At 44.7% G+C, this 23039-nt stretch overlaps 1 protein-coding gene across 1 annotated transcript; it reads left to right on the top strand.

Moving 5' to 3' along the window:
* Positions 1-641: 641 nt before the first annotated feature.
* Positions 642-9124, top strand: LOC123407301 (lysosomal Pro-X carboxypeptidase-like). The gene is made up of 10 exons (XM_045100406.1): positions 642-1169; positions 1267-1447; positions 1543-1676; positions 2272-2384; positions 7550-7673; positions 7816-7971; positions 8071-8223; positions 8340-8419; positions 8535-8584; positions 8680-9124. Exons 1-10 carry the CDS (start codon positions 717-719, stop codon positions 8808-8810), a joined length of 1575 nt encoding a protein of 524 aa, XP_044956341.1. The 5' UTR covers positions 642-716; the 3' UTR covers positions 8811-9124.
* The last annotated feature ends 13915 nt before the right edge of the window (positions 9125-23039 follow it).

Genomic DNA, 23039 nt, shown 5'->3' on the forward strand with positions numbered 1-23039 from the left:
TAAAAATACCTATGTTACAGAAAGACGAAGAACAAAAAATTCTGCAACAAGCAAATTATTTCTGAAACTCAACCATTGATTCAGGAATTAACGGATCCAAAGTTTATTTCTTACAACAAGGCGAAAGTTTCCACAACTCGAACGTCGTTTCAGGAAATAACTACTGACCCTTTGGCGGGGATGCGGGGTGTTAGATCGGCATCCGACGGCTAGCTTGGTGACGGATAATTTTTAAAAATAATCCGACGAACGCTAGCGTTCCACTTTTAATTAATGAAAGAAAGTAAAGCTGGCCGACTAGAGCAGCGTGTGCACCGTTTTGCGTTTTTTTTCTCGTTTTAACGAAACAAAAACCTAAGGCGGGCCAGCCCAGCAAGGACCAGGCTGTGTGCCTTTTGCCAAAATGTCAGCAATCCCGGCTATGTCATTAATTCCTGTTTAACAAATGACGTCAGGGTTTAATATAGACTGGAATTATATAGTTCAGGATGCGACCGACGGAGATTCTAACTTAAAGCCCATTTCATCAAACCTCTAAGAGTTTAAGGTTTGAAATGGACTTTTTTCTCGTGAAAATGTAATTTTGAGGCCTGACCAGGTCACTATATCCGTGGACGCATCCATGGATTCTGATTTAATGTATTCGGCGGCCGTAGCTGCTCTTAAACCCCACACCACACGCGGGCGAGCTGCAGAGAGAGGGTCGACCGGCAAAAATGGCAGGCTACTCGTCGCTCCACGCTGTCGTCCCGGCGCTGCTGCTCCTCGTCCTCCTCGCGCCTGCGCCGGCAGCGGCATCCTCCAGGCGCCCCACCCACCATACTCCTCCTTTCCCAGGAGCAGGACTCGCTCCCCTGCAGCAGCAGCAGCACTCGAACGGCAGGTACGCCGCCGCCGCCGCCGCCGTCACGGCCTCCGCCGCGGCGGCGAAGCCGTTCACTGCGCACTACTTCCAGCAGGAGCTGGACCACTTCACCTTCACGCCCAACGCCTCCAACCTCTTCTCCCAAAAGTACCTCCTCAACGACACCTTCTGGCGCCGGAAGCCCGCCGCCGGGCCGCTGTTCGTGTACACCGGCAACGAGGGCGACATCGAGTGGTTCGCCACCAACACCGGCTTCTTGTTCGACATCGCGCCCGACTTCGGCGCCCTCCTCGTCTTCATCGAGGTACAGCAATCACTTTTTTGAGTAGTTTGGTTGCCCTACTAATCAGCAACGAACAGCAATCACTTTCATGTTCTGCTTGTTTGAAATTTGTGTGCAGCATCGGTTCTACGGGGAGTCGAAGCCGTTCGGGAACGACTCGTACAAGTCGGCCGACACGCTGGGGTACCTGACGTCCACGCAGGCGCTAGCCGACTTCGCCGTCCTCATCACCAGCCTCAAGCACAACCTCTCCACCGTCGACGCCCCCGTCGTCGTCTTCGGCGGCTCCTACGGCGGCAGTAAGCCAATCACTGACGTGTCTCCGTATATTATATCCATGGACCAATGCTGTTGTTTGAAACTGAAGTAAATAATGTTGTTGTTTTATTTCTAGTGCTGGCTTCGTGGTTCAGGCTCAAGTACCCCCATGTCGCCATGGGAGCAGTCGCGTCCTCTGCACCGATCCTGCAGTTCGACGACATCACCCCGTGGTCTAGCTTCTACGACACTGTCTCACAGGACTTCAAGGTACGTAATAATTGGAATTAATAACTACTAGTACCGCATAGCATCATCGATCGTGCTCTTCTTTTTTTAACTTGCTCAAAAGTAAGTTGGTCAAATATTTTCTTGACGGATGGCCCAGTACGTAGTGTCACCGGTCAAATTATTGGTCATGACTCATGAGAGCGCTCTTGCTCTGAATTTCACTTGTTGAACTAGAGTTTTTTTTATTGTGCATCATATATTAGTACTGAATTTCACTTGCTGTCGTGTTAACACTACCCTAGCGTCACCTTAGTGGTTTTCAGTTGTGAATTGACAGACGTGTCTGGTTAGAATCATTCAAGAATTTAAGTGTGTGACTGAGATGGCCAATGAAGTGGATGTCTAGTGAGGCCTTACCTTAATGAGTTCACCACGGCTAATGAAGTAATGATTCAGTTTTTGAGTAGCTTGATTGCGACGGTGTATTTTGTTCATCATTCATGCCTCTACTAATATTGATGAGTCACTTTGTAGTAACATCTTTGTCTGATTGATGCTTGATTAGTAGCTGCCAAAAAGACAAATTTGTTTAATCAGCTGATTGTAAGTTTGTAATATCCAACTAATTTTGCAGTCTGAGAGCTTAAATTGCTTCAGTGTCATCAAGGCGGCCTGGGATGTGCTAGATGACAGGGGATCCAACCACACAGGCCTCTTGGAGCTCAGCAAAACCTTCAGGGCCTGCAAGTAAGCTTTGCCTAACACACTACAAATGGAGGCCTGCTACGCCAAAAGCGAGAAAAACTCCATCCCTTTCCTTTTGACATCCCCATACCCACCGATTAATAAAAAACTACTCTAAATCATATCATAGAAGGAGATTCTTTCTTTTCTTTTCCTTTACTGAAAACTGCTTGGGACAGATCAAAAACGGTAAACTGCTGGGGAGACCCTCATATGGTCGCGTTCGTTAGTAATAAGGAGAAAAACATGGGATTAAGACTGCAAGTATTGTTTTCTTTGTAAGTATAAGTAACTCAAACGAATAGTCAAGCCTTAGAGAATGTACATTAAGTTCAATGGATAGACGAGTTTTTTACCCAACATGGGTGACATCATTTTCTCCGAATTGGTTCATCAGCTTCTTCGACATAGGCATAGTTTCGGCCCTATATGACTACTGTTGTCGACATGTCAGCTTTTATTTCTTTTTCTTTTGTCAGACCACTTGTGTGTTTGGCTGTGTGAATCTTGGTTATGCAGAGACCGAGTGTTACTCATCATGCTTTGTATCGGCTAATGCTATTGTTTGAGTTAATAAAAATGCCCTTTATCGAAAAAGTCCAATATTGGATAGAGATAGATTTGCTACTGACATAGACACTAAGCTCAGATGCAGACATTGGACATGAAAACCTGGTCTTGACAAGATTGCCGGAGTGGTGAACAAATGAAGAGCGCCGTATTTCAGCGAACTGATGATGACTCAGGTGTGAGTTAATCACGTTGTCATGTAGGATTAGGAAAGAAAGCCAAACCAAGTCCTAGTAGTATTAGGATTCCTAGTCCTAGTCTATTTTCATAGTCCCTTGTGGACGTGTATAAAAGACATCCTAGGGGTGTTGATTGTAACACCACAAGAACGAAAAGCAATACAAAGCAAAGGCTCGACACGGACCTTTAGCCATCAAATCCATCGATCAGTTTTATTCGTGTCGCTAGTTACGCAAGTTCCGTCAAGTAGCCGGTCGAAGCAAGAATCGCGTAGGCACGCCTGTACAGCTGCATACGCACGTTCAAAAGCCAACAATTGGTATCTAGAGCCTCGACGATCTACGATCTACGATGGCGGACAGCGACGCTGAGTCGGTCAAGTCCGACAAGAACGGCGACAAGGTGAAGAAGGGCGTCAAGTCAGCAACCAGTGGTGGAGGAACGAGCGGCGCCAACGTCCAGGCGCATCGCAACATCCCCATCCAGTACCCGATGCTCACGGACGACGATGGTGCCATGGCGTGTGGGCGGTGAAGATGAAGATTATTCTCCGAACCCTTCGAGTGTGGCAGGCAATCACGGACGACGACGTCGATGACGAGTCCGACGAAGGTGCCATGGCCGCCATAGCCCAGTTCGTGCCGGATTCCGTGCTAATGACATTGGCGGAGTTCGAGACGGCAAGAGAGGCGTGGAACGCACTCAAGGAGATGAGGATCGGAGAAGATCGCGTCACCAAGGCTCGGGCACAAGTGCTGAAGCGCCAATTTCACAAGTTGCAGATGGAGGAAACTGAATCGGTGAATGACTACGCCATGCGTCTTACTACTTTGGTGGGAGAGATCCGCGCGCTTGGTGCAAAGCTCGATGAGACCGAGATCGTGGAGAAATTTTTCAGTTCTGTCACTGATAAATTCACGTACATCATCGGCACGCTCGAGCAGCTTTACGACATCGACGACATGACCATAACGGAGGCGATCGGACGATTGCGGACATGGGAAGAGAATGCTCGTGGCTGTCGGAAAGGCAAAGGAGGAGGTAGTGACCAACTCATGTACTTGCGCACAGATTGGGAGGCCCCAAGTAGCAAAGGAAGGCGTGACGATGGCGAAGGCTCAAGCAAGACGAAGGGCGATGGGCAAACCGGAAAAGGCAAAGGAAAAGGCAAACCACAAGGTCGTGGTAAGGCGGGCCAATCTAAAGAGCAGAAACCACGGAACTTGGACTTGTCCGAGGTCAAGTGCTATAACTGCAATAAGATGGGTCACTTTACGAAGGATTGTCCAAAGCCTAACAAGCGGGAGATCAAGGCAAATTTGGCAAAGCAGGAAGACGAAGGTCCAGGTCTTCTGATGGCCGAAGTTTGTGATCTCAGTGAAACGGTGGTTGTGAAACCAAGCCGGAAGGTGCTACTTCATGAGGAAAAAGTGACACCAAAGTTATCCGGTGATCAGAACGTGTCGTGGTATCTCGACACGGGTGCCAGTAACCACATGACGGGGTGCAAGGAGAAATTCCTCGAGCTGGAATTCGATGTTGAAGGCTCGGTCAAGTTCGGTGATGGTTCAGCTGTGGAGATTTGCGGGCAAGGATCTGTCCTCTTTGAGGGTCTCACAGACGAACATCGCATACTCACCGGAGTGTACTACATCCCACGGCTGCGCAACAACATCATCTCTATTGGGAAGCTTGACGAGAATGGATGCAAGGTGAATATAGAGAGCGGAGTGATGACGATCTTTGACAACCTCCGAAACGTGCTAGCTCGTGTTAATCGCACACGGAATAGGCTCTATATCCTCAACCTTGATCAATCTCAACCGGAGTGTTGGCTTGCCAAGAGTGATGATGATTCGTGGTTATGGCATGCTAGATTTGGACACGTTAACTTCTACGCCTTGAAGAAGATGTCAAAGATGCAGATGATATCCGGGATGCCAGTTATCGACCATGTTGATCGAGTATGTGACGGGTGCTTGGTTGGAAAACAGCACCGCAGGCCATTCCCTGCTCAGTCTACCTATCGTGCAAGTGATGCACTCGAGCTGCTCCATGGTGATCTATGTGGCCCTATCACCCCGGCAACTCACGCTGGAAAGAAGTATTTCTTCCTTGTGGTAGACGACTACTCGAGATATATGTGGGTCATTCTCCTACGATCTAAAGATGAGGCGTTTGAAGCGTTCAAGAAATTAAAGGCTGCAACAGAGATGGAACACAAGCTGAAGGTTCGCGCTCTACGGACAGATCGCGGCGGAGAGTTTACGTCGAATGAGTTCAACGACTACTGCGAGAAGATTGGCATAAAGAGGTTCCTCACGGCACCTTACACGCCGCAGCAGAATGGGGTCGTTGAAAGGCGCAATCGAACCGTCGTTGACATGGCAAGGAGTTTACTCAAGAGCAAGAACCTGCCGGGGACTTTTTGGGGAGAAGCTGTCTCGACGGCGGTCTATCTTCTCAACCAGGCTCCAACGAAGGCGGTGGTCAGCAAGACTCCGTATGAAGCAATTTACGGACGTAAGCCGAATGTGTCTCATCTAAGGACATTCGGGTGCGTGGCACATGTGAAGACGGCGGAGCCGCACCTCTCAAAGCTTGCCGATCGTAGCACCAAGATGGTGTTCATCGGATACCAGAGCAGTTCTGGCACCAAGGCATACCGTTTCTACGATCCACAAACCAAGCGTCTACAGATTTCACGCGACGTCGTGTTTGAAGAAAACCAAGCGTGGAATTGGAGCGCCGCAGCCGACGATGCTCCAAACAGTAACATATTTGCAGTTGAATTTCCAACTGATGATGATGCAGGGGAGGATGTCCAGGTGGTTGGCAAGACGCCCAACCAAGGTGACCACAATGGTAGTGATCATCATGGTGCCGACACCGACGACGACGCGCATAGGTCGCAAGGAGATAGCGACAACGCCGCGCACGACACAGGCGAAGATCTCGACGACAACATCGACAACGAGGCGCATAGTGACGACGACAATCAAGATGATGGTCACGGTCACGACGACTACGCCGACGACACGGATGTCGATGACACACCAAGGTCTCAGCCGTCTTCCTCAAGTGCATCAACACCGACACAATTTGTGTCGCCTCCCTCGCAAGCCACAACGGACTCCTCAGGGCCTCGTCGCTACAAGACCCTCAAGAAAGTCTACAAGTACACAAAGCCAGTTACGCTCGAGTACTCCGGACTATGTCTGTTCGGAGTTGAGGAGCCGGCGAACTTCGTAGAGGCGAGCAAAAGTCCTAGCTGGACGCACGCCATGGATGAGGAGATGAAGGCAATTGAGAGCAATGGCACGTGGACTTTGGTAACCCGACCTCCAAACCAAAAGACGATAGGTTTGAAGTGGGTTTACAAGTTAAAGAAGGACACGGAGGGTGCCATTGTGAAGTACAAGGCAAGACTCGTTGCAAAGGGCTACGTTCAACATCAAGGAGTTGACTATGATGAGGTGTTTGCACCGGTTGCTCGAATCGAGACGGTGAGAGTGCTCCTAGCTTTGGCAGCACAAGAGGATTGGAAGGTTCATCATATAGATGTTAAATCCGCTTTCCTCAACGGCGATCTCACAGAAGAAGTGTACGTGGAACAACCCCTCGGCTACGAGAAGAAAGGCGAAGAAGGGAAAGTTTACAAGCTCAAGAAGTCACTTTACGGGTTAAAGCAAGCGCCAAGAGCTTGGAACTCAAAGTTAGACCGAAGTCTGGTCTCGCTCGGGTTCAAAAGATGTGCCCTCGATGATCCGAAGGACAGTCTACAAAGCACCGAAGAAGAGGTGAAGATTGAAGACACGACGAAAAAGGAGTGTTGTCATCGAGCTACGAACGAGCCAACGACAGTAAAGACGGTCCATAAAATGCTGCAAAGGACGACAAAGGCCATGCCGATGATAACAGTTATGAGAAGCAGCAATCGTGTTTGGGACCCAGGTCGAAAGTAAGGACATCGTGATTAGGGGGTGAATGTGAGTTAATCACGTTGTCATGTAGGATTAGGAAAGAAAGCCAAACCAAGTCCTAGTAGTATTAGGATTCCTAGTCCTAGTCTATTTTCATAGTCCCTTGTGGACGTGTATAAAAGACATCCTAGGGGTGTTGATTGTAACACCACAAGAACGAAAAGCAATACAAAGCAAAGGCTCGACACGGACCTTTAGCCATCAAATCCATCGATCAGTTTTATTCGTGTCGCTAGTTACGCAAGTTCCGTCAAGTAGCCGGCCGAAGCAAGAATCGCGTAGGCACGCCTGTACAGCTGCATACGCACGTTCAAAAGCCAACGAAAACCTGGTCTTGACAAGATTGCCGGAGTGGTGAACAAATGAAGAGCGCCGTATTTCAGCGAACTGATGATGACTCAGGTTCATGACGTTGTGTCATCCCTTGAATTTTAGGACCGTAAAGTCCGCTGATTCGCTGGGCGACTGGCTAAGTACAGCATTCACCTACACAGCCATGGTGGACTATCCAACCCCAGCCAATTTCATGATGAATCTACCTGCTTACCCTGTGAAGGAGGTTAGCCACTTCTAACCTAATTTACATCCCTTACTCTCGCCTGCATTACCAAATCAAATGAAGGAGCAGAGGAACATGAGTTTGTGAGGACCTGTTTTTATTCTCTTCTGCTCGGATTGTAATTCTCCTGACATTTCTGCAGATGTGCAAGATCATTGATTCTTTTCCCACGGGAGCAGACATCATCGACAAAGCTTTCGCTGCGGCGAGCCTGTACTACAATTACACAGGCGACCAAAAATGCTTCCAGGTGGAGGGTGACGATGACCCTCATGGCCTCGACGGCTGGGACTGGCAGGTACAAGCTTGACTCACATACATGTGTGTGTGGTGTACTGATTAACACATGAACCTGAGAAGATCATATATGTGTTTTCTGAAACAAACTCTTGTGCAGGCCTGCACAGAGATGGTCATGCCGATGATAGTGTCTAATGAGAGCATGTTCCCACCGTCCAGTTTCAGTTACGAGAATAATTCCGACGCCTGCCTCGCGGACTACGGAGTTCGTCCGAGGATGAACTGGATCACTACTGAATATGGTGGTCATGTAAGTTTTTGTTTCAGATTTTCACTGCTTAGTTGCTTACATACGAACAGTTGGTGGCAGCATTTCTTTCGGTGGCATGTGCTCACCTGGTACTGCATTGCACAACCCCACTGCAGAAAATTGACAAGGTTCTCAAGAGATTTGGGAGCAACATCATATTCTCCAACGGGATGCGAGACCCGTGGAGTCGAGGCGGGTAGGAGTAAAAGATTTCGCCATCTGAATCATTCATGACGATAGCTTCGACCATTCAGGTAACAATTTTACCACAGTAAAAAGTACTAATAGTATTCCTTTCAAACTGCTATCAGGGTGCTCAAGAACATATCATCCAGCATCATTGCTCTAGTCACAGAGAAAGGTAAACATGAAGTTGTAGAAAATATGCAAGGTTACAACTTACAAGTATTCTGAACTTACTTACGCATGGCTACTTCTTGTGGTGGTGATGTTCAGGGGCCCATCATTTGGACTTCAGATCTGAAACCAAGGATGATCCAGACTGGGTTGTTGAACAAAGGAGACAGGAAGTTGAGATCATACATGGATGGATAGATCAGTATAACAAGGACATTGCACAGATGTAGTAGTAAGAAGGCACCATTGATTTTCACAGTCAAGGAAGATTAATGTGGCTGAATGTGAAATATAAGGATTTTCCTTTGTTCTACAGGGCAATAAGCACCAATGTCAGTGGTGAATTTACTAAAGGATGATGACTATGATAGGTCGGTGTTTGCTTCGTAATAGCAGAGATTAGATATCTTCCTTCTCTTTGTAAAACTTATATTATTTGTTATAAACATGGCCAAAACAATGTACCGGACTATTTGGCAAACTTTCATAGAGCCGAAAAGAGAACTGTAGTGTGGCTGGGCTGAACTTAGCAAAGTTGATCGTAGCCCTGGTATTTGTTGAGTAATACAAGTATTTACCCGCAAAAAGAAAAGTGATAAGCACAAAAGGTTAAGATAATGCATTCGACCAACTTCAAATTCAACTAGACACCAAAAATTCTTGAACTTAAGCAGTCATACGTGAATCAATGAAGAGGTTCCTTTTTCTACTTCTAAAACTGCTGTGGTGAACATTGAACTTAGGGACAACCATGTATTTGTCCCTGCAGAAAATAATTAGTGCATGGTTGCACATGCATGCATGTACAAGTCGACGTATATATCAATTTAATTACCTATGTGACCCTTGAGCATGATTACTCCATGCTGTTACTTTAACATGCTGGGTATATCAGTATATGAAACATGAGACTTAATTAAAAGAGTCAATTACAGCTAAAATTAGCACCGTGAACATAAAATTTTAAAAAACGAAACAACTTCAAAAAATTCTGAATGTTTTTTGTGAGCAGCATTGATAAAAGTTATAGGTGCATGCAAAATTTGGCCTGAAATAACATTCCTATAAGGCGTGACAAAAAAAATCGATACTCTAAAAATGTGCAATGTTGCTCACAAAAAAATTCAGAATTTTTTGAATGGTTTTCAAATTTATTTTTCGAATTTACTGTTCACCGAGCTCATTTGAGCTCGGGAGCAGAAACTCTGCATCCTCAATTACACCACTGATGTTGCAACTTGGCGTGAAAAGTCAGCTTAGTGTTAAAACTAGTGACATACATTGAATTGGTCTCAAAACTTGGTTTTGGTGCGCATATACGGTGCAAATCAAGTTTTTATACAAACAACGCGTTGATTAGGCATGCCAACGTGACATTGGGGTCTGTTGTCAGCGACTTGACGACAAAGGGAACGTTTGACCTGCTATTTTGCAAAAAAAAAACAATTCAGAATTATTTTCCTCATGAAATCCACAAATAATTGAAGAATTGGTACCTGGTGCGTTCAATGAGACTCGTACAGCCCTCGTGTAGCTGGTAGAAGCACGTGATTTTTTTTATCGGTTTAAAAAATTATTCCTTATATAATAGTCATGTTGTTTATAAGGAGGTGGGAAATAATGTCCGGGATTGAAAAATACCAAGAACGAGAAGATGTAGTCCTAAATCTTTGTTTAGCTAACTCATCAGCTACCTGGTTTGCCTCTCTAAAGCAATGCCCAAAAGAAAGTCTAGCAAAGTCGATGGATAATTGCTTGCACTGCACAATAACAACACTGTGAGGCCCCATATAATTGTCCAAGAGTTGTATGGATTATACCGCAAAAGAACAATCGGATTCAACATCTGCTTTAGTGCATCCAATGCTAGAAAGAAGATAAATGCCATTTATGATAGCAAGAAGTTCAGCGGTATCAGCATTACGGACATGCGGTATGAACCAGTTGGTTGCAGCAATAACGTTGCCCTTATCATCTCATACCACAACTCCACTTGCTTCTGAAAGTGTATCCGCATGAAATGATGCATCAACATTCACCTTCACCATGCGACAAGTCGGTTTCTTCCATATATGATCTCCCAACCTCACCGACAACTTAAAGGTAAGTGATCTGATGTAATTGGTTGCTAACACTTTGATGGACATGGTTGTCATCTCTCGTGTTTGTGCTGACACGCCTTTCACAATCTGTTGTCGTTGCCACCACAAGAATCAAGCTGCAACAGATACAAGGTCTGCCATAGGAATGCCATCACTTATTGTGTCTAGCTTGAGAAGAATTTCCATCGTTTCAGATCCATCCTCGGTAATTGTCTCCCGTATTGTATCCGTTAGACCCAGTTGCGACCAGACCTTCTGAACTTCTCGACAGTTGAAGAGTGTATGTTGGATATCTTCCATCCCAACTTTGCAGCAAGGGCATTGGGGCAAAAGCGGAATATATCATGCAACCAATACCCCAAGACATGACAAGACTCCGTGTAAAACTTTCCATGCAAAGTGTTTCACCTTAACAGGGACTTTAAGTTTCCAAGCCTCTTTCCATATGACTATTAACATGGGTATTTCCTTGTCCATCGGACCTAGATAGCCTGGCGCCAAACTGGTGATCAAGTTCCTTATAGTAAGTTGATCGGACGGAAAAGGTCCCCGATCTCATGTAGTTCCAAGCCACAAAGTCCTCCTCTAGATTACTACTAAGTGGAATTTGCAAGATCCGTTGTGCATCAACAGATGAGAAGCAATCTCGTAGAAGATGTTCATCCCACCCGCCCCGTGTAAGGGTTTATCAATTCCTCAACTTTAGATAACATTAAAGTCCCTTTGGTGTAATCACTTTTCGTGTTGCACTAGTCGGTATCTAGGGGTCGTTTCAAATATTAATATGAGAACAGGATCCCACTCTCCATATGCACCCTCTATTAAAAGTCTGAATACCCGCCACTATGCTCTGCCATGTAAATGAAGACTCCTTCTTTGGGCGAACTTTCAACAAATTTCCATCTGGATAATACTCAGAAGAACAAAATTGTTGAAAAGCATACACTCAATAACTTCGATAAAAATAACGTGATAATATATGCACAACAAAACTGATAACTCACATACAAACAAAACAGTAACTTACTTCAGTCTAACTAGCTAGCATGGTAATATATGCCCATCGGAGACAATAACTTAGTTAGCCCATGTGTGCTATTTTTTTACCGGGATGGTTTGGGGGGGGTGTTTAAAAAAAATCCTCCGACGACTCATCCATAAATAGCACGATAATATACGCACAACAAATATGATATCTTACTTTTAACCCATGCAAAATATTTTTGATACAAAAATTTGTTCATATAATTAATTATATTCTTTTATTATAAATAATAATAATGTGGAATAATATTACATTGTAAAATATTCAAGTATTAGTTCATATAATTAATTTATAAATTACAAAAAAATCATGTAATAATTGGCCTATTAAATAAAAAATAATAAACTACTTGAATATTTTATTTCAAAAATGCTAATATAAGTTTAAAATGTCATGATTACAATAGATAAATTATGTAATACATACAAATATACATTGTCATTTTGAATTTTATTTTATATATAACACACGATTAAATTACATGTATTTTATTTTCATTTTTGAAAATAACATTACAAAATGGACTGTTGGGACTCCTTGTATAATCCTACGTATCAGTTAATCATAAGCCCCCCCTAAAAAAGTTAATCACAAGGTCCCTAGAAAAAAAGTTATCACAGGGAACACTGCTTGTATAATCTACGTATCATTTAATTTCAATGAATACTCTTTGGTCTTTTGGTTTTCCTTGCACTCAAACATCCGGCACGTCAGGGGATCGAATCTCCGTGGCATACAAGTTTTTGCACAATACTATGGGTAGCTAACAAATGAACCCCACATGCTTCCATCAATGAGAAAAATATAGGTGGCACCTAGGGGCTTCTCCATGATAATAAAAAATGTTGGTTTTTTTCCCGCAAAATAGCAGGCACATCGTCTAGTCGCTGACAACGGGATTCATGCCACGGTGGCACGCCTAATTAGCACTGTGTTAGTACAGAAACATGATTTGCACTGTACATGCACGCCAGAGTCAAGTTATGACACCAGTTCAATGTACGCCACAAGTTTTAGCACTAAACTGGTTTTTTGGACCAAGTTGTAACATCAGTGGTGTAATTGACTCTAATTAAAACTCTTGAGCCATATACTAAACTCGGTTATGTGTGATCCCGTGTAGATCACATCAAAAAACTAAAATGAAACTCAAAGCATCTACAGCATGGCTTGGCCAGACGGGTGCCACCTCACTCAATGATCACGCATCACTCTCATTGGCTTGGCCAGACGAGTGCCACCTCACTCAGTGATCGCGCATCGCTCTCATCTTTGCGGCGAGTACCACCTCTCAAGGATCACCATATGTAAAAGTGTGTTTGACTTATCTCCCCGTATTTTCTAATTCAAAGACATTGCATAAAGAAATGTCGCCAGGTCATGGCTTACCTTTCGTCCACTCTTGATTTCCTCTTGTAAGGAAAGAACAATGTGGTCATGGTAGTATTAATGCTCGTTTAACGGTCGAGAGAGCTCAACGTAATCTTTGTTATATGGGACTTACTTTGTACTTTTGCTGGATTTTTCTAAAGGATTTCAGGCCATTTCGCAAAGAAAACAATATGGTTTGAATATCAATATATTCACGTGGGGAAGGTCTATACCCGGTGACCATTGAAAAACCCCGAAGGAACGGTCCCATTGCACGAATTTCATTGTTGATTTGCGTACGAGGGCTTGTGAATTAAGATGGGAAGAGTAATGATTATTTGTTTTTCCAAATCCAGAAAAAAGTAGAGTGAAGAAAAAAAGAACAGTGTCCCCGTGCCCTGTGTCGTACTTCCTCCCTGTCACACACCTCAAAAACTTAAATAAGAGCACCACAACGGAGAGAGGGGAGGGCGAAGTGGGCACCTTCCTAGCAACTACTCCCTCTGTTTCTAAATATAAGTCTTTTTAGAGGACTACATACGGAACAATATAATTGAATCTACACTTTAATATATGTCTACATACATTCGTATGTAGTTTCCTAGTGAAAACTCTTAAAAGACTTATATTTAGGAACGGAGGGAGTAGTTGAGAATGGACAAGAACACGCAGCATGGTTGACATTTGGAAAATATTCTTGAAAATTACGAACAATTTTGAAATGCAGCAATTTTATTTCGATATTCCAAAACTTCATTTTACAAAAGAATCTGAACATTTTTTTCGTAATCTAGAATTTAATAAAAACACGAATGGTTTATATGAAAAATTGAACATCATTTGAAATAGACTAAAAAATCTTAAAATTGTGAACAAATTTTGAAAACGGGAATCATTTGTGAATTTCATGAACATTATTTGAAACACAAACATTTTATGTAAACTGTGAACAACTTTTGCAAAACGAAAACATTTATTGAAACTCCTAAATATTTTTTGAAACATGAATATTTATGAAATGCCGAACAAATTTTGTAAGCGAGATTGTTTTTTGAATTTACTGATTAGTTTTCGAAACAAGAACATTTTATAAAGCGGGGACCAATTTTCAAAAGGAGAACATATTTTGAAATTGTAAAACTTTTTTGAAATACCTGAATGTTTTTGCAAACACGAAAAATAAGTAATTTTGCAAAAGGACGACATTTTCGGAAATTACTGAACAGTATATTTCCGACAAGTTTCAACAACGAGAACATATTTGAAATTCCTGATTTTTGTTTGTGAAAACATGTAATTATTTTTTGAAAATGAAAATATTTATTGAAACACAAACATTTTATTTAGTTATGAACAAATTTTGACAACGAGAACATATATTGAAATTCCAAACTAATATTTGAAATATTCGAATAAAGAAACAGGAAAGGGATTAAAGATAAAAAAAAGGAAAAAAGAAAATAATACAAAAAGGGACTAACAAAACATTTTTAAAAAAGAAACAGGAAAACAAAAAACAAAAAATGAAGAAAAAGAGACAGAAAAAAAAGGAAAAACAGAAAACCAGTTCAGGAATCTTCTAGAATATTGTAAAGCCGATGAAACCCTCCGGAAACCCTGTAGAACATTCCCAAAATCGGCACTTTCTAGCCAGTATAGATGGGCCGTCGGATTTTACGTGCGATTGGTCGACAATTCACCGCAAAATGCGTAAGATAGGACTGCCAACCTTCACTGCCGGCTACATTGGCGATACTTACGTAGCTCTCATTTCCTAGGCAAACAGGTCTTGGCCAATCCGCCCCTGCTTCCTCTTTTCCTCATTCTTCTAATTTTGGATAAAACCATCACGATGGCAAGTGTCGTTTCTCCAACTTTAGTTGAATCGGATTTGACCGAGGAGGTCCTTGGATGAGGTTAAATAGCAACTCATATATCTCCGTTGTGGTGTTTGCGTAAGTAAGATGCGATCCAACTAGATACCCGTGGTCACCACGTAAAACATGCAACAACAAAATTAGAGGACGTCTAACTTGTTTTTGCAGGGTATGCTTGTGATGTGATATGACCAACGATGTGATATGATATATTGGATGTATGAGATGATCATGTTGTAATAGAAAATATCGACTTGCACGTCGATGGTACGGCAACCGGCAGGAGCCATAGGGTTGTCTTTATACTAACGTTTGTGCTTGCAGATGCGTTTACTATTTTGCTAGGATGTAGCTTTAGTAGTAATAGCATGAGTAGCACGACAACCCCGATGGCAACACGTTGAAGGAGATTATGGTGTGGCGCCGGTGACAAGAAGATCGTGCCGGTGCTTTGGTGATGGAGATCAAGAAGCACGTGATGATGGCCATATCATGTCACTTATGAATTGCATGTGATGTTAATCCTTTTATGCACCTTATTTTGCTTAGAACGACGGTAGCATTATGAGGTGATCTCTCACAAAAATTTCAAGACGAAATTGTGTTCTCCCCAACTGTGCACCGTTGCTACAGTTCGTCGTTTCGAGACACCACGTGATGATCGGGTGTGATAGACTCAACGTTCACATACAACGGGTGCAAAACAGTTGCGCACGCGGAACACTCGGGTTAAGCTTGACGAGCCTAGCATGTGCAGACATGGCCTCGGAACACATGAGACCGAAAGGTCGATCATGAATCATATAGATGATATGATTAGCATAGGGATGCTTACCACTGAAACTATACTCAACTCACGTGATGATCGGACTTGAGCTAGTGTAAGTGGATCATGAACCACTCAAATGACTAGAGAGATGTACTTTTTGAGTGGGAGTTTAGCGAATAATTTGATTAAGTTAAACTCTAATTATCTTGAACATAGTCTAAGTCCACTTTGAATCTATTTGTGTTGTAGATCATGGCTCACGCGACAGTCACCCTGAATTTTAATACGTTCCTAGAGAAAGCTAAGTTGAAAGATGATGGAAGCAACTTTGTAGACTGGGCTCGTCATCTTAAGCTAATCTTACAAGCTGGGAAGAAGGATTATGTCCTTAATGCTGCGCTAGGAGATGAACCACCCGCTACGGCTGATCAGGATGTTAAGAACGCTTGGTTAGCACGTAAGGAGGACTACTCAGTAGTTCAATGTGCAGTCTTGTATGGCTTAAAACCGAGACTTCAACGTCGCTTTGAGCGTCATGGAGCATTTGACATGTTCCAGGAGTTGAAGTTTATCTTTCAGAAGAACGCCCGGATCGAGAGGTATGAGACCTCCGATAAATTCTATGCTTGCAAGATGGAGGAGAACCCGTCTGTCAGTGAACATGTGCTCAAAATGTCTGGGTACTCAAACCGTCTAGCTGAGCTGGGGATTGAACTCCCGCAAGAGGCTATCACTGACAGAATCCTTCAATCACTGCCGCCAAGCTATAAAGGCTTTGTGTTGAAATACAACATGCAAGGGATGAACAAGTCACCCGGCGAGTTGTTTGCGATGCTGAAAGTCGCAGAGTCTGAACTCCGTAAAGAACATCAAGTGTTGATGGTGAATAAGACCACTAGTTTCAAGAGAAACGGCAAAGGCAAGAAGGGTAATTCAAAGAAGAGCGGCAAGCCTGTTGCCAATCCGACGAAGAAACCCAAAACTGGACCTAAGCCTGAAACGGAGTGTTACTATTGCAAGGGTATGGGTCACAGGAAGCGCAATTGCCCCAAGTATCTGGCAGATAAGAAGGCGGCCAAAGAAAAATCAGGTATATTTGATATACATGTTATTGATGTGTACTTAACCAGCTCTCGTAGTAGTGCCTGGGTATTCGATACCGGTTCTGTTGCTCATATTTGCAACTCGAAACAGGAACTGCGGAATAGACGAAGGCTGGCGAAAGATGAAGTGACGATGCGCGTAGGAAATGGTTCCAAGGTTGATGCAATCGCCGTCGGCACAGTTTCACTTCAGTTACCATCAGGATTAGTGATGAACTTAAATCATTGTTATTTAGTGCCTGCGTTGAGCATGAACATTATATCTGGATCTTGTTTATTGCGAGACGGTTACTCTTTTAAGTCAGAGAATAACGATTGTTCTATTTCTATGAGTAACATCTTTTATGGTCATGCACCTAATGTGAGAGGATTGTTCATATTGAATCTTGATAGCGGTACGCATATACATAACATTGATACCAAAAGAGTTAGAGTTAACAATGATAGCGCCATATTTTTGTGGCACTGCCGCTTAGGTCATATTGGTGTAAAGCGCATGAAGAAACTCCATGCTGATGGACTTTTGGAGTCACTTGACTTTGATTCACTTGACACGTGCGAACCATGCCTCATGGGCAAGATGACTAAGACTCCGTTCTCCGGAACTATGGAGCATGCAAGTGACTTGTTGGAAGTCATTCATACCGATGTGTGTGGTCCGATGAGCGTAGAGGCGCGCGGCGGATATCGTTATTTGCTCACCTTCTCTGACGATTTGAGTAGATATGGTTATGTCTACTTGATGAAGAACAGGTCTGAAACATTTGAAAAGTTCAAGCAATTTCAGAGTGAAGTGGAAAATCATCGTAACAAGAAGATCAAGTTCCTACGGTCTGATCGTGGGGGTGAATATATGAGTTTCGAGTTTGGTGCTCACTTAAGACAATGTGGAATTGTTTCACAGTTAACACCGCATGGAACACCACAGCGTAATGGTGTGTCCGAACGTCGTAATCGTACTTTATTAGAGATGGTGCGATCTATGATGTCTCTTACTGATTTGCCGTTATCGTTTTGGGGTTATGCATTAGAAACAGCTGCATTCACTTTAAATAGGGCACCATCAAAATCCGTTGAGATGACACCATACGAACTGTGGTATGGCAAAAGGCCAAAGTTGTCGTTTCTTAAAGTTTGGGGATGTGATGCTTATGTCAAAAAGCTTCAGCCTGAAAAGCTGGAACCCAAAGCGGAAAAGTGCGTCTTCATAGGTTACCCAAATGAGACAGTTGGGTACACCTTCCATCTCAAATCCGAGGGCAAAGTGTTTGTTGCTAAAAACGGAGCTTTTCTCGAGAAGGAGTTTCTCTCGAGAGAATTGAGTGGGAGGAAGATAGAACTTGACGAGGTTGTCGAACCTCTCATCCCTCTAGATGGTGGCGCAGGGCAAGGGGAAACCTCTGTCGTTGCAACGCCGGTTGAGGAGGAAGTTAATGATGATGATCATGAAACTCCGGTTCAAGTTTCTGTCGAACCACGCAGGTCGACGAGACCACGTGCTGCTCCAGAGTGGTACGGTAATCCCGTCTTATCGATCATGTTGTTGGACAACAATGAACCTGCAAATCATGAAGAAGCAATGGTGGGCCCAGATTCCAACAAATGACTAGAAGCCATGAAGTCCGAGATAGGATCCATGTATGATAACAAAGTGTGGACTTTGGAGGTACTACCTGAGGGCCGCAAGGCTATTCAGAACAAATGGATTTTTAAGAGGAAGACGGACGCTGACGGCAATGTGACCGTTTATAAAGCTCGACTTGTGGCAAAGGGTTTTTCACAAGTTCAAGGAGTTGACTACGATGAGACTTTCTCACCCGTAGCGATGCTTAAGTCCGTCAGAATCATGTTAGCAATAGCTGCATTTTTCGATTATGAAATCTGGCAGATGGATGTCAAAACGGCGTTCCTTAACGGTTTCCTTAAGGAAGAATTGTATATGATGCAACCCGAAGGTTTTGTCGATCCTAAGAATGCTAACAAGGTGTGCAAGCTCCAGCGATCCATTTATGGACTGGTGCAAGCATCTCGGAGTTGGAACAAACGCTTTGATGAGGTGATCAAAGCATTTGGGTTTATACAAGTGGTTGGAGAATCTTGTATTTACAAGAAAGTGAGTGGGAGCTCTGTGGCGTTTCTAATATTATATGTGGATGACATATTGCTGATTGGAAACAACGTGGAGTTTTTAGAGAGCATAAAGGATTACTTGAATAAAAGTTTCTCTATGAAGGACCTAGGAGAAGCTGCTTACATTCTAGGTATTAAGATCTATAGGGATAGATCAAAACGCCTGATAGGACTTTCACAAAGCACATACCTTGATAAAGTTTTGAAGAGGTTCAAAATGGAACAGTCCAAGAAAGGGTTCTTGCCAGTTTTACAAGGTACGAGATTGAGTAAGACTCAGTGCCCCGCAACTGATGAAGATAGAGAGCATATGCGCTCCGTCCCCTATGCTTCAGCCATAGGTTCTATCATGTATGCAATGTTGTGCACTAGACCGGATGTTAGCCTGGCCATAAGCATGGCAGGTAGGTTCCAGAGTAATCCAGGAGTGGATCACTGGACAACGGTCAAGAATATCCTGAAGTATCTGAAAAGGACTAAGGAGATGTTTCTCGTGTATGGAGGTGACGAAGAGCTCGCCGTAAAAGGTTACGTCGATGCAAGCTTTGACACAGATCCGGACGACTCTAAGTCGCAAACCGGATACGTATTTATTCTTAATGGGGGTGCAGTAAGCTGGTGCAGTTCTAAGCAAAGCGTCGTAGCAGATTCTACATGTGAAGCGGAGTACATGGCTGCCTCGGAGGCGGCTAAGGAGGGTGTCTGGATGAAGCAGTTCATGAAGGATCTTGGGGTGGTGCCAAGCGCACTGAATCCAATAACCTTGTTCTGTGACAACACGGGTGACATTGCCTTAGCAAAGGAACCACGGTTTCACAAGAAGACCTGACACATCAAACGACGCTTCAACCTCATCCGTGACTACGTCGAGGGAGAGGACGTAAATATATGCAAAGTGCACACGGATCTGAATGTAGCAGACCCGCTGACTAAACCTCTTCCACGGCCAAAGCATGATCAACACCAGAACTGTATGGGTGTTAGATTTATTACAATGTAATTCGCATGATGATGTGAGGGCTAGATTATTGACTCTAGTGCAAGTGGGAGACTGTTGGAATTATGCCCTAGAGGCAATAACAAATATAGTTATTATTATAATTCCTGTATCAAGATGATCGTTTATTATCCATGCTATAATTGTATTGAATGAAGACTCATTTACATGTGTGGATACATAGACAAAACACTGTCCCTAGCAAGCCTCTAGTTGGCTAGCCAGTTGATCAAAGATAGTCAGTGTCTTCTGATTATGAACAAGGTGTTGTTACTTGATAACTGGATCACGTCATTAGCGGAATCACGTGATGGACTAGACCCAAACTAATAGACGTAGCATGTTGATCGTGTCATTTTGTTGCTACTGTTTTCTGCGTGTCAAGTATTTATTCCTATGACCATGAGATCATATAACTCACTGACACCGGAGGAATGCTTTGTGTGTATCAAACATCGCAACGTAACTGGGTGACTATAAAGATGCTCTACAGGTATCTCCGAAGGTGTTAGTTGAGTTAGTATGGATCAGGACTGGGATTTGTCACTCCGTGTGACGGAGAGGTATCTCGGGGCCCACTCGGTAATACAACATCACACACAAGCCTTGCAAGCAATGTAACTTAGTGTAAGTTGCGGGATCTTGTATTACGGAACGAGTAAAGAGACTTGCCGATAAACGAGATTTAAATAGGTATACGGATACTGACGATCGAATCTCGGGCAAGTAACATACCGAAGGACAAAGGGAATGACATACGGGATTATATGAATCCTTGGCACTGAGGTTCAAACGATAAGATCTTCGTAGAATATGTAGGATCCAATATGGGCATCCAGGTCCCGCTATTGGATATTGGCCGAGGAGTCTCTCGGGTCATGTCTACATAGTTCTCGAACCCGCAGGGTCTGCACACTTAAGGTTCGACGTTGTTTTATGCGTATTTGAGTTATATGGTTGGTTACCGAATGTTGTTCGGAGTCCCGGATGAGATCACGGACGTCACGAGGGTTTCCGGAATGGTCCGGAAACGAAGATTGATATATAGGATGACCTCATTTGATTACCGGAAGGTTTTCGAAGTTACCGGGAATGTGCCGGGAATGACGAATGGGTTCCGGGAGTTCACCGGGGGGGGGGGGGGGCAACCCACCCCGGGGAAGCCCATAGGCCATGAGGGTGGCGCACCAGCCCTTAGTGGGCTGGTGGGATAGCCCAAGAGGTCCCTATGCGCCTAGGAAAGAAAATCAAAGAGAAAAGAAAAAAAAGGCAGGTGGGAAGGGAAGGAAGGACTCCCACCCACCAAACCAAGTCCAACTCGGTTTGGGGGGGGAGCCTTCCCCCTTGGACTCGGCCGACCCCCTTGGGGCTCCTTGAGCCCCAAGCAAGGTCCCCTCCCTCCCACCTATATATACGGAGGTTTTAGGACTGATTTGAGACGACTTTTCCACGGCAGCCCGACCACATACCTCCACGGTTTTCCCTCTAGATCGCGTTTCTGCGGAGCTCGGGCGGAGCCCTGCTGAGACAAGGTCATCACCAACCTCCGGAGCACCGTCACGCTGCCGGAGAACTCTTCTACCTCTCCGTCTCTCTTGCTGGATCAAGAAGGCCGAGATCATCGTCGAGCTGTACGTGTGCTGAACGCGGAGGTGCTGTCCGTTCGGTACTAGATTGTGGGACTGATCGCGGGATTGTTCGCGGGGCGGATCGAGGGACGTGAGGACGTTCCACTACATCAACCGCGTTCACTAACGCTTCTGCTGTACGATCTACAAGGGTACGTAGATCACTCATCCCCTCTCGTAGATGGACATCACCATGATAGGTCTTCGTGCGCGTAGGAAAATTTTTGTTTCCCATGTGACGTTCCCCAACAAAGCCAGAGGAGCAGGCGAAGGCTGCCTACGAGGCCGCCCTCGAGGAGACACTGGCCTATGCCATCGAGGAGAGCAGACACGACGAGGACGCGCACTCGGAGGGTCTCGAGCTAGCCCTCACGTTGTCCGTGATGGGCGAGTGCGTTCTGGCTCCTTCTTCACCGACACCTTCGACACTTCCCAAGCCCAAGGTCGAGGCGGAAGAGCGCCAATCGGAGCATAAAAGTGGAAAGGCCAGCTCCGGGAGTGTTTGTCCATGCCTCCCATCTGGCTTAGCGCCACGTCGGAGCAGGAGACGTAGTATCTCCTACACTAGAAGACACGTGCACTGGCGGAGGAGCGCACCCAGGCCGAGGCATAGATGACGCTGGAGCGCAGGAGGACTAGGAGGAGCGTCGGGAGAGGGAGGCGGGGGAGCGGGCATCAGCAGCATGTGCCCCGGCCGCCAGTGCTACCGTCGCACGATGCTGCTCAGGCCTGGGAGGCGGCGTTTCCCTGGGCTGGGCCAGCGTCAGAGCTAATCGACCTCACCGCTCCTCACGACGATGAGGACGACGACGCCTAGCGTAGGCCATGCGGCGAAGATTTTTTTATGTTTAATGAAGTTTATGTGGACTTGGTCCGGCTTTTGACCGATGCTTTAATGTTTAATTATCAAAGTTTGGGCAGTCTTTTTTTAAATCACTGTTTGAAATTTGGGTGAAGGCATGTGTTGGATGGACTGGCCGATCCATTTGCAAAATCCAACACGAGCACTCTCACTTGACCGACCCAAACGAAAAAAAATCGAATAAAACCTGCGTCCGTTTTGATCGCACAATTAAAGTTGCTCAAAAAGTCATGCTATGTAGGCCTAACAGTATTTACATACAACCAAAAGGTCCACAAACTAAAAGATGCTACATGCAGCGGCAACCAAACACATCCTTAGTGCAATAGCAGGACTACGTAAGGCCAACTTCATCACACGACCCAAACGAACGTTCGTTTAGAGTAGAAAAACGGACAGCGGACGCCGGACAAAGGCCGGACAAAGGCCGGACAAAGTCCTTCCATCCAACGATGCTACCTCATTTTTACCCCATTTCTAAGAACTTGGTCAGATCCGGCCGCTCCCGCGCCCCGCGATGGCAGCATCGGAGGTGGGGACGAGGGCAGCGCGTGCGGTGGCGGCGGACAGCACGG

This window comes from Hordeum vulgare, chromosome 7H, assembly GCF_904849725.1.
Source record: "Hordeum vulgare subsp. vulgare chromosome 7H, MorexV3_pseudomolecules_assembly, whole genome shotgun sequence".
Taxonomy (NCBI): Eukaryota; Viridiplantae; Streptophyta; class Magnoliopsida; order Poales; family Poaceae; genus Hordeum; species Hordeum vulgare.